The sequence below is a fragment of the Montipora capricornis genome, chromosome 12, assembly GCF_036669925.1.
Source record: "Montipora capricornis isolate CH-2021 chromosome 12, ASM3666992v2, whole genome shotgun sequence".
Taxonomy (NCBI): Eukaryota; Metazoa; Cnidaria; class Anthozoa; order Scleractinia; family Acroporidae; genus Montipora; species Montipora capricornis.
The window spans coordinates 22,522,485-22,539,984 of NC_090894.1; the positions used below are offsets into that span (position 1 = coordinate 22,522,485).

Genomic DNA, 17,500 nt, shown 5'->3' on the forward strand with positions numbered 1-17,500 from the left:
AGATCCTAAAGGCAAGTTGAACAACATAATGTACCTTGATCTTGAAGGTTCATCTAATGTCCTCTTGCCTTTTTTAGCTTCTGTAAGAAACTTATCCAAACCAAAGGGATCCTCTTCTTCTTTTTCGAACTGAACAGGGCCCTCACGTCGCTGACCACGATCTGTGCCGGCAAACTCTTTGTCAGGTTGAAACCTAAGAGCAGAAGTATTGGAGTTACACCACAGACGCTCTCAGATCGAACGAGGGAAGGTAAAGTCATTCATGGAGGGGTCACTGCGGTTGACTGGGAAAAACGATCTTTAGCTTGCTGGCTCATAGATACACATCTCAGACTTCTTGTTGTAGTCCCCTAGCAATCCCTTTGGGAAAAATCAGGCAGTACCTTAGGAATTCCCCTAAGAATTCCTCCTGCAAATCCCCTTAAGAAATCAATTTCTTTAATGCTACCCAAAAATACCGGTTATAGTAGTAGTATATGAAACAAAAATATGTTGAAAATGTTCTCACGTCGATTTGCTGTCACACGAATTCAGATGCCAGTACACAATTAACAACTAAGATGTGCAAAAGCAGCGATTGTTTTTACCTGTTTGTTTCAACTAGCTTCTCCAAGTCATCACCATATACATCCCTGTCGACATTCTTGCTGGGCCGGTAAATAGCATTTGCAGTGCTGCCTTCTCTTCTCCATGCTTTGTCATAAACATTATAAATGTCATCATCTCCTCCGAAGCCAGAATCCAGACCCTGGCGATTAAAGACAAAAAAAAACAAAAAACACAGTTTCGAGTGGGCTGTCTGTGGTACGCCAACTATGTTGACTCCATGTTCTAGGCGCTCCTCGCACATGCAACAATTAGGGAGCCTTCGCAACGGCAACAGCGACGCAAATTTCCCTTTTGTAAACGGTCGTTGCCATTTGAAACGGTCGATGCCATTTATAACGGTCGACTACACACTTCACTTCAAAGAAAATTAAAAGAAACAAACTAAGAAAAAATATTAACAAAAATTAAGACAAAAAAGGAAAAAAAAAACATTTATAAAAGAAAAACTGAAAGGAAAAAAAGAGTCCGAAAATTTCAAGACTCGAACTCGGGTTCTTAGCCCTCACCCTAAACAGAACCCGAACCCGAACCCGAACCCTAACTCATATGACCAGCGAGACAAAATTCCCAGTAACCGCAACCTTTTGAGTTCTTAGACCTAATGAGTGTAATTCAGAGCTAAAAAATGATTATGGCATCGACCGTTTCAAATGGCAACGACCGTTCTGAGAAATGGCAACGACCGTTTCAAATGGCAGCGACCGTTTACGAAAGGGAAATAGGGAGCTTTAGCAACGACGACGGGAACGGCAACGAGAACGTCATGTAAAAACATAAATTCACGTTATTGCGATCACTTCGCGACTATTCCAAGCCTTTTAATATGACAAAGGTGTTTCAGTCCCTCAGGAATGAAACCGTTACGAGCGGCGCTTAATTTAGGGAAGAAAAATGAAAATTTATCTCCAGGTGCTGACGTTCTCCATAACACCTCAAACTTGGTAATTTCACGTTGCTGCTTTGCTAACGACGGCAAAGAAATGGACAAAAATAAAAAACGCACGTGCAGGGCGTGCAAAGCTATTGTTTTTGCCCACTAAATATGCAAATTTGTGACGTTCTCGTTGCCGTCGCCGTTGTCGTTGCTAAAGCTCCCTAATAAGCAACGGCAACGGCAACGGCAACAAGAACGTCACAAATTTGCATATTTAGAGGTAAAAAATTAGCTTTGCACGCTCTGCACGTGCATCTTTTCATCTTTGTCTATTTCTTTGCCCTCGTCAGCAAAACAAAAACGTGAAATAACCAAATTTGAGGGTTTTAAGGACAACGTCAGCGCTTGAGGATAAATTTTCATTTTCTCTCCTAAATTGAGTGCCGTGTATACTAGTTTCGTTCTTGAGGGTTTGCCACACCTTTGTCACGTTAAAATGCTTGGAATAGTCGCGAAGCGATCACAATAACGCGAATTCACATTTAACGACGACGTTCTCGTTCCCGTTGCCGTCGTCGTTGCTAAATATGGGTTATTGACCAAGCTTGTTCGGTCAAGATGGCTGGATATTGGCCAAGTTCTTTTTTTTGCTTGTTTATGGACCTAGACGAAGTCGAGATCCATAAACACGTAAAAAAAGAACGAGGCCAATATCCAGCCATCTTGACCGAACAAGCTTGGTCAATAAAAGATTTATTATATGACTTAAAACACCAAAAAATGATCTTTGATCTTGCGGGACCAAGCAAGAAATCCCGAGCGGGCAAGATAGCTCCATCTTGCCCGCTCGGGTAGCCAATCACAGCGCGCGATTTGGTTCATCTTGCACGGCTCAGGGAGCTAGTCATATAATAAAGCTCCCTAATGTGTTGACAAGAACGGACCCGAGGCTTTACCAATCTTTTTTTCGCGTTCCCTAGTCATTGGTCAAAGGATCCAGTTTCCTTCAGTAGCGTACCAGCTCCCGTAACCTGCTATTGTTTGATATTGCAAGCAGCTTCTATTGTTTTTAAGCCTAAATCATTGTTTCAATTGTTTAGGCTTTTATTTTTGGCTAGAGTAGCGAGCCAATTACACTAAACGTGACGAGACATGCTGCATCACTGGAGAATTCGTTGCGAAGGACGTTGTACGGTCTCTTGGGGAAGTTGGAATTGGCCATTTCCGAGTTCAAATCTGCCTACTCTTCAATTTCTTTACAGTGGTCAAGTTGCCATATCAACTCAGCTGACAAACTCATTTTTGTGTTTCACTTCCCCACCGACAGAACCACCTCTTTATCCATTATTCTTTGCGTCTTCATGAACGTTCACAAAGCAGTTCGTTTGTCATCCCTCACAACAGAAATTATTACCTTGCTTTGGTTGAATAATCGCTGATCATACAGCGCTTCTTGAGAGGCTGGGGCAGAGGCAACGCCTAACGCAATCTGCTCACTGATGTCACGCTCTTTGTCACGCTGCAGTTTGGATCTGTTAACGAAATCAAGTGATGCATGAATGATGGCGAAAGGGGTAATGATGGACCAGTGGGAAGGATATGATACAAGTTGCTTGGCAACGGGAAAATGGACAACTGGGTATTTAACACGGGTCGAATTGTCTACCCATTGAGCTACTAGGATTCCAAGGGAGCTAGGGAGCTAGGGCTCTGCTTTAATTTGTGGAGCAGACCGCAGACCAGTGCAAATCATTAGGACCCTTAAAGATCTACGACGACAACGTCGGCGACAACGCCACAAAGCAATGGTTAACAGAGCACGTGCACGCGCACGCGCAGCAAGGATTTTAGCTCACTTATATTTTTGCACTACTCTACATAACGACCACGTGAAATCACGAAATTTTATGTTTTGCCGACAATTCTTTATTTTCAGTCTGCAACCGCTCGTACCAATTTATTTTTAGGATACTTCGCCCACATTGTACGACGTGAACGAGATGGAACAATTGCGAAAGACATATTATACTTATAAACTTATTCCCAGACTCGGCGTCATATGTGAGTTGAGCTTGTTGGTTCTCTACTCTGCACCGAGAGGATTTTCTCCGGGTACTCCGGTTTACCCCTCTCCTCAAAAACCAACCTTTGACTTGATTTGTGTTCCAGCGTTTGTGTTCCAGCGCTAGAACAACTAGACACTTCAATAAAGTTCCTTTCCTTTCCTTTCCTTTCCTTTAAGTCACTACTTATGAGCCTGAAGGCCCATTAAGGCCGGCGCTTATCTCCGGTTTCCGTAGCATGAAGCGACTAGGAGTATTTGTGCTCCCCCCTGGATGGGATGCTAGTCCATCGCAGGGTTACCCCCAGCATTACGCCGGTACCCATTTATACACCTGGGTGGAGAGAGGCACCGTGAGAGTAAAGTGTCTTGCCCAAGAACACAACACAATGTCCCCGGCCAGGCCCCGAACCCAGACCACTCGATCCGGAGTCGAGCACACTGACCATGAGGCCACCGCGCCTCCCTTTACTACAGCAAAGTTACATTTTTAGGTGACGTTTTCGTCGATGTCGCCGTCGTCGTAGATCTTAAGGTCCCTATTGTCCATTCAGGACCTACATAAACGACCTTGCCCCCAAGGCATTCTAGTAGCTCAATGGGTAAAGCATCCGACCAGTGATACGGAGGTCGTAGGTTCAAATCCTGCCGTTGACTCTGATTCTTCAGTGCTGTCCTTTCGCTCGTTGCTAAGCAACTTCACATGTATCATAAATCAAGTGATGGTTCGATAAAGCCTGCATTTTTCATATTTTCTCCTGGCACATAATGGGTTAGGACTCTTTAAAATGTCACCATGAAAGGTTTTTTTTAAGAGCAAACAACAGACAAACCTTTTATCTGGAGCAGCTTTTGATATTCGACGGTCTCTTTCCCTTTCTTTGTGGCGATCATGCCGCAGTTTGTCTCTCTCTCGCTCCTCTTCTGACCTGTCTAAGTAACGAGATCACAGAAAATTGACGTTTTTGTATCTTCTGGAAGTCGCAGGGTAGTTAACCCCACGGTTATTAGGTCAAGGTGCAAAAAATTTACGCAAGGCAATCACTGTTGATAACAAAATTGCACATTGATCTAATTAATGTTTAATTAAGTGTGAACTCATTAAGGGTGTTTACATCAGAGAACTCGCCTGAGTTCCATTCCGAGATGACTTGTTTCGTATCGTGTTTACACGATGCCTGTGTCACTTCATATCGTGTTGAAGCGAATCACTTGTTCTTACCTGTACTTTTAAAGGTGCGATAACAATGAACATAAAATTTACATGATGCCTATGTGACTTCATACGGTGTTCAAGCGAATCAACAACAACAACAACAACAACACTTTATTTACCCATGCTACATCTAGGAGTGATAAAAACTCGTTAAAACATGTGCGTGAAACGGAAAGCATTGAAAATAAAAGAAATAGTTTAAAATTACCATTCTAAAATCTATCTAAAAACCTGCTTCTTTAAAAGACATTTAAAAGTAGAAATATCTTTGGCGTTTCTAACATACGTAGGTAACGAATTCCAAAGTTTAGCTGCTAAAAATGAGAATGACTTATGGCGCCATTCTAGATTAAAACTGGGTAGCATTAAAAGTGTCTCCGACCCTCTTAAATTATAATTACAAATTTTAATCTTAAAAAAATCCTCTATGTACCTTGGGGCTTCTTTATGAATACATTTATATACCAAAACTAGGGCCTGGAATTTTCTTCACTTGTTCTTACATGTACTTGTAAAGGAGCGATAACAATGAACATAACATTAACATGTACTATCTTAAGCCTTTACTGACACAAACTCGCAGTGCAGTTCAAATCACACAAAAACTACGGTGGTGTTTCCCTGTTTGCTGCAGTTGGAGAGCTTTCTTTTAACTGTGAAAAATATTTGAGATGAAGTGAAAAACAAGTAATTCAGGAAGGTCTAGCTTACCAGCAGCAGCTCTTATTCCTGCTCGTTCTTCACGAGCTTTCACAGCCAGCTCCACCAGTTTCTGTTCCTTTTTCTCCTTTTCCCTTTGCGCCAGTTTCTTTTCCAGTTGGGCTCGCATTTCCACTGCTTCACGAGCCTTCATATCAGAAAAGTTAAAAATTCCATTTGTCACAGAAATGAAATGAACTTTATTTTGAACTTTTTATTCAAGTGTCAACTGTATTTAGCACTGGAGAAACAATTGGGGGACATTATACTGTATAGAAATCAAATAAAATCAACTCATATCAAATTGTAGGTTGGTTTTGGAGAAGGAAGGTAACCCAGAGTACTTACAGAAGAGTACAGAACTGACGAACAAACCTGGGCCACAATGGTGGGAAGACATTAAAATTACCGATGTGCTTAAATACAGGAAGAAATCTTGTCGTCCCCAGAGGCAAAATATTTTTAAAACCATTTAGTAACAAATTGTTAGCACCTTTCTATCTGCTATGTACAATGCTTCAGCAAGTTTTGCAAATTTGTCGTTGATGTGTGGATCTTGCAGGCCACGTCCATCTGCTGCCAACCGTTTATCTAATGGAATCGTGTAGCCCTGTTTCAAAAAAATAAATAAGGGATATTACATGGCTGAGCACAGCACTAACCCCAGAAATGCACCTAATTAGATCAGATGCATGTGCAATTTTGACATCCAACACAAAGCGTCCTCTTATGTAAGTTCAAGCCTTTGCTACCTGTTTGCAACAATCCGGTAAGGGTAAAGGTTCGCATGCTTTTAGCTTGAGACAAATACAGCTGTTTATCCTTACAGTTGAGGAGCTGCATTTGGGGAACACTTTGTGATGTTAATTGTCTGTATTCCGATACAAGAGTGATGTTGAAGTTGGGGAAATGACAAAGAGGACACTTCGTGATGCTTATTGAAATCCACAGGCACCTAATTAGGGACATTTACGGCACAGAGATATACTTTCACTCATACACTGCACTCACTTGTGAAATAAGAAAAAGGACATTTTGTATCTCCAAGCAGTCATGGAAATTGTTATGTTTAATAAATAAACACCAATGATATACCAAACCATTTCACTTTAACATTTTTTTGTAGTTCTAACGTAGAACAATGGCATGATTTACTTTGTAACCATACCAATGGTGATCTTTTTACGCAAGAAGATAACATGTTTTCATGTGAACGTTCACCTGATATTTCATTGGTGTTCATATGATAAAAATTAATACTATATGACAAAAATATAACTAAAGATGGCACTGGATTTAAAGCTACAGTAACTTCTTCTGAGTAGCTCAGGGTCAAAACATGCTTGGCAGACTATGGTCTTAAATGTAGAAACGAATCATCGAAAACACACTAAAATTAAAAAGGCAGATCTTACGAAGTACTCTTGCCTAGATCTGACCTCAAAATAGTAATAATATTGACATAAACTAGCATAGTTGTTAAGAGGAAACGATACAATAAACGTATTGTACCTCCCTTTCATTTTTGCAGCAAAACTACTGCAACCGCCTTGAAGTTTTGATTTAATTTCTTTCTAGATATTTAATCTTGACTAGTTTTACCCACTGACCTCTGGGAGTGAGACTTGACAGATTTCACTTTGTCTAACACCAGGGGCCTGTTTCTCGAAAGTCCTGATAACTTTTTGGGCCGAAAAGCTAGTCGTCAAACTGCAATCTGCTTAGTTTGAAAAGCTAATCCTTCAACATGTTTTTGATGTAAGAAAAACAAAGAGGATTGCGAAGTTTGATGGCTTAGAACCTCGGCGTTGCGAAGATATAAAGGGAATTGTGGCACCCGAAATAGGCCCGAAAACTTTCGGGACTTTTGAGAAACAGGCCTCAACTGGGGGCATCGTAGGGCATTTGAGGTGTTAATAAGTTCACCGACATAAGGGTCCTAGATTGAACATTTTTGAGGTTCCTTTTGTGAAGCAATCCACATGTTCTAAAAATCAGCAAAATCTGAGAAATGGCTCGCTTGGTATCATATATTCTGAAGTGTATAATGTCGGTACAGGTGTATTACCTTAGCATTTTTCCAGTTGGAGATGCAAGGGGGAATTTTCCATTCTTGTTGTTCTTTGACAGTCACCTAAAAAAGTGAACAATGTTTGCACCATTAATGCCTGTCTAGTATGTGTTGTTCTTGTCTTGCATCACTAAATGAAGCTTGGGTGCCTGGGATGTATCCGGGGGCTTCCACTCGAGGACAGCCAGCTAGCCAGCCCCTTGACCGAGTAAGGCTTCCATGGCCAGCAATCCCACAACCCAGCCATGAGCTCCAGGCACCCATCACAGTGGAAGTAGGAAGGGAGAGGAAGCCAATGTCCAACTGGACAAACAAGGCACAAACTGGCTGACCAAATTTCCGAAGAATTGCCATGTGGTTAAGCAACTGAATGAGCATGCACCTATGCCAAACACCACCTCACCACTCTTAGATGATTGACTGGCCCAGACCACTACTATTTTTATTGCTAGTTTTTACCATTAAAATTTTTACTACAATTGCGTGTAATCGGCAATCTGATTGGCTAACTTGCCATTGTTGATAGGAGTCTAGACAACGCTGCTCACGCCATGTTTGCGTCAATTTGTCACACAATGTAATAGCCAATCAGGAATGCTCATTTGGGGAAATAAACCAATCACACTGCGAGAACGTTATAGACAATGCTTGCTCTTTCTTTGTGTCATGATTTTGGTCACACTATAAAATAAACACTTTCTTTGGCATTGAATGTTGCGGTACAAAACAAATCAAAAGTGATTCAGCGTCGTCTGTACTCTTATCAACAGAGATATTTGTCATCACAGTGGTTAAATTTTGCGCACTGTGATGATGAATATTGTTGCCGATAAGAGTACAGACAACCCTGAACCACTTTCAAAATTTGACCACTGTGATGATGAATATCACTGTCGATAAGAGTACAGACAACTCTGAACCACTTTCGATTTGTTAAGTTTACCTAAGAAACTCTTCTTTGTTTTCATGTTAAATCACATTTTTTTAAAGTTAGAGATGATTTACTTCATGTAAATTTACACCAAAGGAAAAGGTGAATTTTAGTGGATGGCATGTAGAACTGACTTTAGTAATGTACACGTACCTTTCTGCTTGGTGAATGCATCACAGGAGCGGGTGGCGATGGAGGACCTCTGGGAATCTTCTTGTTTGTCCTTAATGTGAAAAAAATTTAACCGACGTTACTGCAAAGAAAACAATGCTGTTATGCTACAGTAAAAAAAAAAAAAGCCATACTTAAATCTAGGTGGTTCCATGGGATCCTTCTGCATTTCCACCATCCGTATAACCCTTTGTTTGGCTCCAGAATTAAATGCAATTCCTTGCTGGGATGCTGTGTATCGGATATACTGGGCTGCCTGGGGTTTCTGTGCAACCTGGGTGGGCTGTGCAGCAGCTATCCTTGAGTTGACTTCTTTTTCCAAGGCTTCTCTTGTTTTCCTAGTTGTCTGCAATGTGAAAAAGGCAATAATTACATATTTGGTATTTCCTCACACACCACTGGTGACTGTGACCTTTGGCACCCAATTATTTAACTTAATATTATTTATTTACATTGTATTTACTTACTTATTTATTTGTTTATTTATGTTAATTCTGTTGCCTTCGCCCCTAGCTGTTTTTGCTGCAGCAGTCAGCTTGCCAAAATTACTAGTGATGAGTGAGAGCGTTGTTCCTCTGAAGCAGACGTTGACAATATTATCACGGTCTCAGAAAAAAAGATGATAAAGGCAAAAGACCACGGAGGAAACAATGATAAAAACAACAAAGTCACAGGTAACAAGAACAATAACAAGGATGTTAATAAAGACAAAGATGACCAAACCATTTAGTTATCTTTTTTAGTGGATGCAGAGATAATATTATTGTCAATTTGGCACTTTTTCAGAGTTTGTCACCAAATAAATTTACAACAAATAAATAAAACAGCAGCTTAACATATTCTTCCTGCTACAGAGAACATAATCATAAATTTAAACTACTGATAGGAAATCAATATGGAAAGTTGTAAGATGCTTCTGGAAAGATTTGTGTGATCAAGACCTACATTGTATTAAGGGACACAACTGTGGTAACCTGATTGGGAACAAAAGAAGAAGAAGAAGAAGCTAGAAGTGTGTTGGAACCAGTACTTAACCCTTTCACCACTTAACTGGCCTAAAGCGGCCATACTTTGTATTTTACTCTGTCTAACGCCAGATGATTTTATTCGTCAATGGAGAACCCCCAGGAGTCAATGGATTAAGAAGCATGGTGAAATTAAAGGTGGTTAGAAGTGGAATACACGTAACACTTCAAAGAAATTATGAAAAGAGAATGTCGCAGATTATAACTATAATTACTGTAATTTCCGGACGTTTACCCGCACGGCAGATTACCCACAGCGGTCTATTTTTGTCGTAAGGGGAAAAAAAGTTCAACAGATTACCCGCACCCCAAAACAAAAGAAAATCATGCTACTGTATTACCGGGATAAGAACTCACAAACTTGGAGCGATTAATATTCCGTGTTGTTGTTTACAAAGCGAAAGATCGATAACATTTTGTGCTAAGAATTGGCTGTTAACAATGCAGCCTTAAAGACTCTCCTTAGCCATTTCTGGTTTGTCTTGTTAAAACGATCTAAATATGTACAGCAATGAACAAATCAGGAGTAAATTTTTTTACTCAAACTGTGAGCAGCTTCATTGACATGCAATATCCCAAAAATATTCCTTGCATATGCAGAGATAAGGATTCATCTATCACACAAAAAAATAAAAGAGCCATTATCAAGATCCCTAGATCAAAATATCCGAGACAATATTAAGCAAGCGAAAAGACTTAACAAGGAAGAACAATCTATGGCAAGGTCATCAATGGTGGAATTTTTAGACAAGCAGACACGACGGAGGACAAATACCATCAAAGAACACTAGCAAAATTGAGTTGCACCTCTTCGATGTCTTCTTCACTGGGTCTCTCCAAATCAGGATCACCTTCATCTTTCAAATGAACAGGAACCAAGTCCTGAAATCTTGAATGCACAACCTGTGGAGGAAAAAAGCAAACCATGCAGTAAATGACAAATAATAATCAGCCAACTCATCAAATAGATGCATAACTATTACCTTGTCCTTCTTATGACCCTGTCTGACAAGAGCATCATACTTGACTCTGCCCTGAGAATCCAGTTGGACTGGTAGCACATTTGAGCTGGAAGCAGCCTACAAAAAATGTTGTAATAAGACTCCTTCAAATGGCTTACATGTACAGATCACTTAAAAATGGCTTAGAGAACCCATCTTTCCACATAAACGAAAAAAAAAAAAATGCGACAATGTAAGTTTTAGGGTTAGAGTTGCTTTTGCTTAATCTTTACCTGACGTTAATTGTCTGTATTCTTAGACTTGAGTCATGTTGTTGTTGGAAAGCAGAGCAAGGGGACACTTCATGGTGCTTACATGTATTAAAAATCGGTATGCATCTAATTAATGCATTTCTGGACATAGAGTTAGTTTCAATTAAGTGTCGTAAAACCAAAAGATTACTTTGGCCAATCAAAAAGGACGGAGACAGTCCAGTAAACCAATCAAAACTCAAAGTAATTACACGCAGCCGACACAAGGCGCGGAAAAATGTGCACGCACATGCTACCATTGGTTTTGGTTTCCCTTCTGATTGGTTGAAAAATTGGCGCAAGAACTTTGAACCAATCACCGAGTGAAGTAATGCAAAACTAAAGCAATTCGCAAATTACTTTCGACACTAAATTGAAAACCGCTCTATCTCATATTACAGTATTGATTTTCCATTACCTTTTTCTTGCGGCCCATATCCAATGGATATCTATTAGTTAGCATTTTCGTCAAGGAAGGTTCAAGTTCAAGGAGGCTAAAAATCAATATTAATCACATAGGCAGAGACATCCAGACATTACATAACTAAAGAAAACATTAACTCCTACAAGAAAGAAAGTAGTTATTTTACAGATCAACAATAGGTTAAAAAGGATACTGGGCGACATGTATTTCAGGAAAAGCCCCACCATCTCCAAAATCCTGCAGATCAGAAAAAAATTGTATCATTGAAATGATTTGTGCTGAATTATTGTAACATTTTGAGGATGGATTGTCTCTGCTTAATTTTTTGTTGCCAATAGGTCTATTTCATAACTGACAACACAAAAGAAGATGCTAACTGTGATAGGAACATTAGGAATGCACTTTAAAATGTACATACATTTGCCCATGGAGACTAACGGAAAATATTTAAAAAGTCCCCACCAATAATTCAACATGTTTTTAATGTTAGGCCTGAACGTTTGCAATTCCGTGTTGACAGAGATTCTGGCATATTTCAATAATCAAACCAGCACATCGCCATTCAAGCTTACAGCAGACACCATTGGCAAATTTCCTAGTCATTATGATCTATTTTTTCAGACATATTAAGCTTATAACCGAACTCTCAACTCTCTGCAACGAATGCACTTGTAAGCAATGATTGGGACAGATAAGATAGCTAAGACTTAGAAAAGCGATTTGATAAGCTTGAACCTGCAATTTTCGGAAAATCTCCAACAGCTATTGAGTTATAACTGTTTGTCTTGTTTGTCACATGGTTTTGTGACCGGCTATGGTTGCTAATTTCGAAACTGAATTCATCATTACAACTGTCCACACTAAATTAATACCTTTCGATTTATAGGCTTTTTATGTGAAACGAATGACCAGTCGTGAGCTGCTTTGTTTGACTGTGAAATTGCAGTCGAGTAAGTGAATAACTACGCTTCAGCTTGACTTTTGAATTAATTTTTGCTGTTGCTTTAAATTGAAGAGAGTGGGTGTAAAGATTATCAGTCAAACGGAAAATGATTTGAAAGAGACTACTGTGCTTGCAATTTTGGTTTTAGTTGTTGATTAAAATTGTTGGTTATTGTTTGCAAGGCTTGTTTGTGTACTGCTATCAGCTCAGAGGTGTTTGAGGTCCATTGTAAACTGTATACAATAATGACAACTAATTTTGTACTTTAAGCAGAAGCATAATTATTCCATACACACTATATTGTTTTTTGGGATTAGAAATGGGAGCTCTCCTTGGCTAAATCTACATATTAGCTCAACAGGCCCATGACAAAGTGGAACCTCTTTTCTAAATATGCATACACACATCAAGAAAGAATTCAAGGACTATTACAACACCAAAATAATGCAAGCATTATGTTCTCAATCAAACAAGGAATAGACGGTGCACATTACATAAAGGGTAAAAAAATAATTTTCAGTAAGGGTTCTACAGTTCGAGCAGAAGTTATCCGCTTACCACGGTCAATTCCATTTTGTTTGTTGACATTATGAGTTAGTTTGATCACAACTTAACTTTCACTAACCAGATTCTTGACTGAGGTTTTGGACTTAAATCCCTTTTAGGATCTCATTCTCCTCAGAGGTTCTTAACACTTTGATTCCCTAACCGGCTTAAACTGGCCATACTTAGTATTTTGCTCTGTCTAACACCAGACAATTTTACTCGTCAATGGGGAACCCCAGGGGTCAATGGGTTAATCACTCACTGAAAGCCATCGAATTCGCCTTTATTCAAAAGCTGTGTTACCGACCCGTTGGAAGACTAAGCCTAAGACCGTTGGAAGAACGCTTAGCGACTCGCGATTGATCAATGGGCACAGTGGTGACCAATCGTGAGTCTTAGGCATAGTCTTCCAACGATTCGGAAGCGCGGGTTTCGATTAAAAGGTGAATTTGGTGGCTTTCAAAGAAAGTGTTTGCAGAGTTTGGCGGCCCTTAATTACTTCTCAGTGTACAAGCGGCTCAAATGAAGAAGACGAATGGGTAGCAGAGATATTGTTCGTGATCTACATGGAATTTTGAGGCGATCAAAGACTTGGGAGTGAATTTATGGCCCTTTTCCTTCAGTGAATCCCTTTGGCGGCTTGGTCTCGGTTGCCAACCTCTGGTAAAGATTATAATGTATACAGGGAAAAGAAAAGGAACCAAAAACCTCCAAAATCGCTCTTCATCAGCCCAGAAATAGTACCAGAGACAAAGAAACAAAAGATTGAGGCAAGGTAAGCTATTTTAATTTTAAATCGTAAATATTTTTTTGGAATTGTGAGAAAATTAAACCATTTTCCCCATACAAATCCTCATATTTCCCTCTTGCCTAATATGTACACATAGATCGAGCTTGGGCTACCTGTGGTTGTAATGCAAAATCTATGGAAAAACTGTGTTGAATAAAGGAATTCCTGTCAACAAATACCAGAAAAAGATCAATCGTATGTATCGAAAGTTGGTGGAATTGTCGTTTTTTACCAAAATATGAGCTGATAAATTCAAGGTGCGGCTTATCTGCGGGTGTTTACGGTACTTACTAAATGAAAAAGGTCAAAATTAGTAAGCAAATCGGAACTTCACCAACCTCGAGCTTTCTCGGGATCCATCCTTGCCGATGCCCATAAGGTGGAGGTTCTTTCTTTGCAGCTGTAACCTTTAGCTAACGAAAATTAAACGCCAAAGAAACAAGGACATTAGCAACAAAAAGTGTTATCGATTCCGATTACTGATCAAGCGAGAGTGACAACATGGCCGACACAAACCTCTTTGTAAGCTTTCTCTAGATCATCATCCGCGTCTTTGTCACGGTAAGCCACGTGTAGGGGCGCCGGAAGAAGGCTGAAATTGTTAAGAACATTTTTTTAATCAAAATCTGACAAGTCTTCCATGACTGGAACAGGAAATAAAGAAAATTTCTTGCCTGCTAAGGGACATGTTCGTGCGTTCAATACCAAATCAGATGATACAAACTTCATGCTTGCCCACATATAGTGCACAAATCTCAGACAAGTCCAAATTGCATTGTGGGCTATAGGTAGGCTCTCCACGAGGCAACGCCAGTTCGCAGGTTATTCTAGCCCCGTCTACACGAGTCATTTTTTGTGTGAGAGTTTTTATTTGCTAGTGTAAACGAGGAAATTTGGTCAAATTTTATGTGACAAATGTATTTGCTGAAAAGCGGGAGTGTTAGCTTTTATGTTTCAGATAAACGTTGTCACATACGTGTAACCGACTTGTCACATAAATGTGGCAAATTCTTGTTTCTTGGAGAGCGTCATTGGAGAACAACCAGGCAACCTCGCCTTGTTTCTGCTTCTCTACTATCCAAAGGCATTTGGGGGCTGACCCACGTGACTGCGAATTGTCAACAATTATTTGTTGTGCTATCTACACAATCAAAATTACAAATGTATTTGCCACATAAAATTGTCACATAAAAATTGCTCGTGTAGACGGGGCAGTTTACACCGCTATTAAAACTTTGCATATTTGTTATGAGAAATTCGTCACCCCACATTATTAAGACGCAAAGATTTTCATTTTCCGGGTTTCGACTATTCCTTGGGTATAAGCGAGGTTCAACTGTTTTTGGCAGTTGGTAGCCTCAATGGGGAACGAACAGCTTGTATTAAATTTGAGTTATGGCGTTTTAACAGAACAAACATTGCAAGATGAATTCTCCCAAAGTCAGAGTCATACTTGAGATTGTGACTTGAGATTGCCACCCAATCTCAAGTCTTACAATAATTCGTTATCATTGTTTACTTTTTACTAAAACAGTGGATAGCGTTCAACGCGCGCGCTGATTGGCTACTCAAAGTCTGGCCTTCGCTATTCAACTACGAGCAACTCGCGCAGGATTTGCGCCCGAAAACATTGTAATTGTTGCAGGAATCATGAGTTAAGATCATCTTTTTGTGCTATATTATCTCACTGTCTTAGTATATAATAAAACAACTATTCACCTCAGTGTCGGTGGCTTGTGGTTGATATTTACCGTGCCGCCTCGCGGCTCAGTAAATATCCACCATATCCAACGCGCGCTCATGGAATAATTGTTAATTAGTATATACTAAAGCAGTGGATAGCCTTGAACGCGGGCGCTGATTGGCTCGTCAAACTCCAAATATCCTGTGCTATTTACCTCCGAGCAACTCGGGAATAAATGGCGTCCCGATTTGCATCCGTGACAAGTGAAGAAAACAACCAAATTAATTTTTTGTGCTGTATATTATCTCACTGTTTTAGTATATACTAAAACAACTATTCACCTCAGTGTCGGTGGCTAGCGTTGGATATTTACCGGCTCGGTAAATATCCACCGCTAGCCACCTCCACTTCCGTGAATAGTTGTTAACTAGCCACCTCCACTTCGGTGAATACTTGTTATGTGTAGCGGATCATGGAAAACGACGGAAGACAGCTACAACCTCGGTCATAAATAGCTGTAACACCTCTCTTGCACGTAACTCGCATTCAAGCTATTGATAACCCAGCCCTCCTCCTACCTCCCTTCAATGTTGCGTTTACCGGTTAGTTCTTGCACCGGAACCCATAAACATCAACATTGAAAGGGGAGGAGGGGAAAACTTTCCGTCAGTGTTACAACATTTGTGACCGAGACTGTAGCTAACTAGGTTTTTTTTTATTCGAATTTACGATATCTATAGATTTTTACTCTTCGCCAAGAGAAATGAAATCTTAAATCGCTCAGTCTCAGGCCGCTATGGGATTTGCGTAGCTCCTGTTTGTGTTCACAAAATTAGCTCGTTTCTTCCATTCTACGAGTCACCAGCTTCACCTACCTAGTTGTTTGCACTTTTGAACAATCCATTGATAAAACTTGTGCAAATTACTGGTACCAAAAATTAACAATAGAAAGTAATAAAAGAAGGATAAATAGATCTTGTGGCCTAAAATATTTTCAGCACTATTCGATGCATACAGTGCATAGACTTTCGTGTTGAAATTCACGTAATATTGAAGTCGAAATTCAAATAGTAATATGTTTCTTTGACTGACCTTTGCCGCTTCATTTCCTCGGCATAGAAAGATTCTACTAAACCATGGTTACTTCTAAATAATTCAGCTATTCCATTTATGGAAAATTCAAAGACGTAGAGATCAACTGGTGGACGAGAGGGTTGAACGACAACACTGGTGCCATTTTCTTGTATCGACTCCCACGGTACTAATTCTCCTTGTTTGTAAATAAGCTTAGGGTTGAGAGTTTGCTGGTTTTAATTTCCCGTTGTCAAGAATTCCATGGATGGTTGTCGCGAAGAGGAAAAGTCTGTTCAAGGTCATAAGTTTTTTGTTCAGTTAATAACAGAGGCTGCGTTTTTGTTGATTCGACATGAAGTTTGACCGCCGAGATAAAGTGGATTTCAAAAAACGAACGAGGACGGAATGACAGGAATGGTCCTCCAGAAACCTGATTGCTGCTCTATTTTAAGAGGATGTCAGTTCGCTCTCTTCGAGATATTTTGGCAAAGAGAGTAAAGCCCTCTTCTTCTCCAGTGTGGTTAGTGGCGCTTTTGGTCCTTTGCGCGATCTTTGTGTTAACAAGAGACAACTGTTTAGAGGCCATGCGTTTGAGAAACCGACAACTTCGAAGTTCAACCAACAGTGACGAGTCGAGACGTTTAAGGTACTATCGATGTGGAGCCAATGACGAGTTTTCCGATGAAAATGCCAATAATTCTTCGGTGAATCAAATGTCGAATCAAGGGAAAAACTGCTCCAACTTGAACAGGGACATTGACCTTTTAAGAAAGAAGTTAGCAATGTATGAGAAATTGGACAAATTTCTAGAGTTTGACTCGTTGGCGAGCAAATTCGGAAGTAAGATGCGACAAAATATTCTCATCATATCGGATTACGCTTCTGGAAGTTCTTTTCTTGGAGAAATCTTAAACCAACACCCTCAAATATTCTATCTTTACGAACCATTGAAGTCTTTACAATATTATCGTGAAAATCGGCCCGAAAGTGTTTATGATACTATGGTGACGCACCTCTTGAACGGAATATTTCACTGCAATTTTATGGATCTTGTTTATTACACGGAATTTTTGTCATATCAATACAGTTCACTTCGACATCGACTAGGCAGTCGCGCCTTGTCTTCGCC

The 17,500-nt window shown here is 39.9% G+C and overlaps 2 protein-coding genes across 2 annotated transcripts in view; one reads left to right on the plus strand and one right to left on the minus strand.

Moving 5' to 3' along the window:
• LOC138026857 (SNW domain-containing protein 1-like) overlaps positions 1-14,337 on the minus strand; it is a 16,222-nt gene extending 1,885 nt beyond the window's left edge. Inside the window, exons 1-16 of the mRNA XM_068874314.1 lie at positions 14,288-14,337; positions 14,130-14,205; positions 13,952-14,026; positions 11,528-11,571; positions 11,329-11,359; positions 10,642-10,737; positions 10,466-10,561; positions 8,768-8,979; positions 8,616-8,685; positions 7,529-7,594; positions 5,954-6,070; positions 5,473-5,608; positions 4,379-4,478; positions 2,898-3,015; positions 588-748; positions 35-193 (exon numbers count right to left, since the gene is read on the minus strand). Of these exons, the coding sequence (XP_068730415.1) occupies positions 35-193; positions 588-748; positions 2,898-3,015; positions 4,379-4,478; positions 5,473-5,608; positions 5,954-6,070; positions 7,529-7,594; positions 8,616-8,685; positions 8,768-8,979; positions 10,466-10,561; positions 10,642-10,737; positions 11,329-11,359; positions 11,528-11,571; positions 13,952-14,026; positions 14,130-14,205; positions 14,288-14,301 (1,571 nt within the window). The 5' untranslated portion in view covers positions 14,302-14,337. The remainder of the gene's footprint in view (positions 1-34; positions 194-587; positions 749-2,897; positions 3,016-4,378; positions 4,479-5,472; positions 5,609-5,953; positions 6,071-7,528; positions 7,595-8,615; positions 8,686-8,767; positions 8,980-10,465; positions 10,562-10,641; positions 10,738-11,328; positions 11,360-11,527; positions 11,572-13,951; positions 14,027-14,129; positions 14,206-14,287) is intronic.
• A 2,064-nt stretch (positions 14,338-16,401) lies between these two features.
• The window catches only part of LOC138027083 (carbohydrate sulfotransferase 6-like), a 1,805-nt gene continuing 706 nt past the window's right edge, over positions 16,402-17,500 (plus strand). Inside the window, exon 1 of the mRNA XM_068874586.1 lies at positions 16,402-17,500. This exon is cut by the window's right edge and continues 706 nt beyond it. Within this exon, the coding sequence (XP_068730687.1) occupies positions 16,827-17,500 (674 nt within the window). The 5' untranslated portion in view covers positions 16,402-16,826.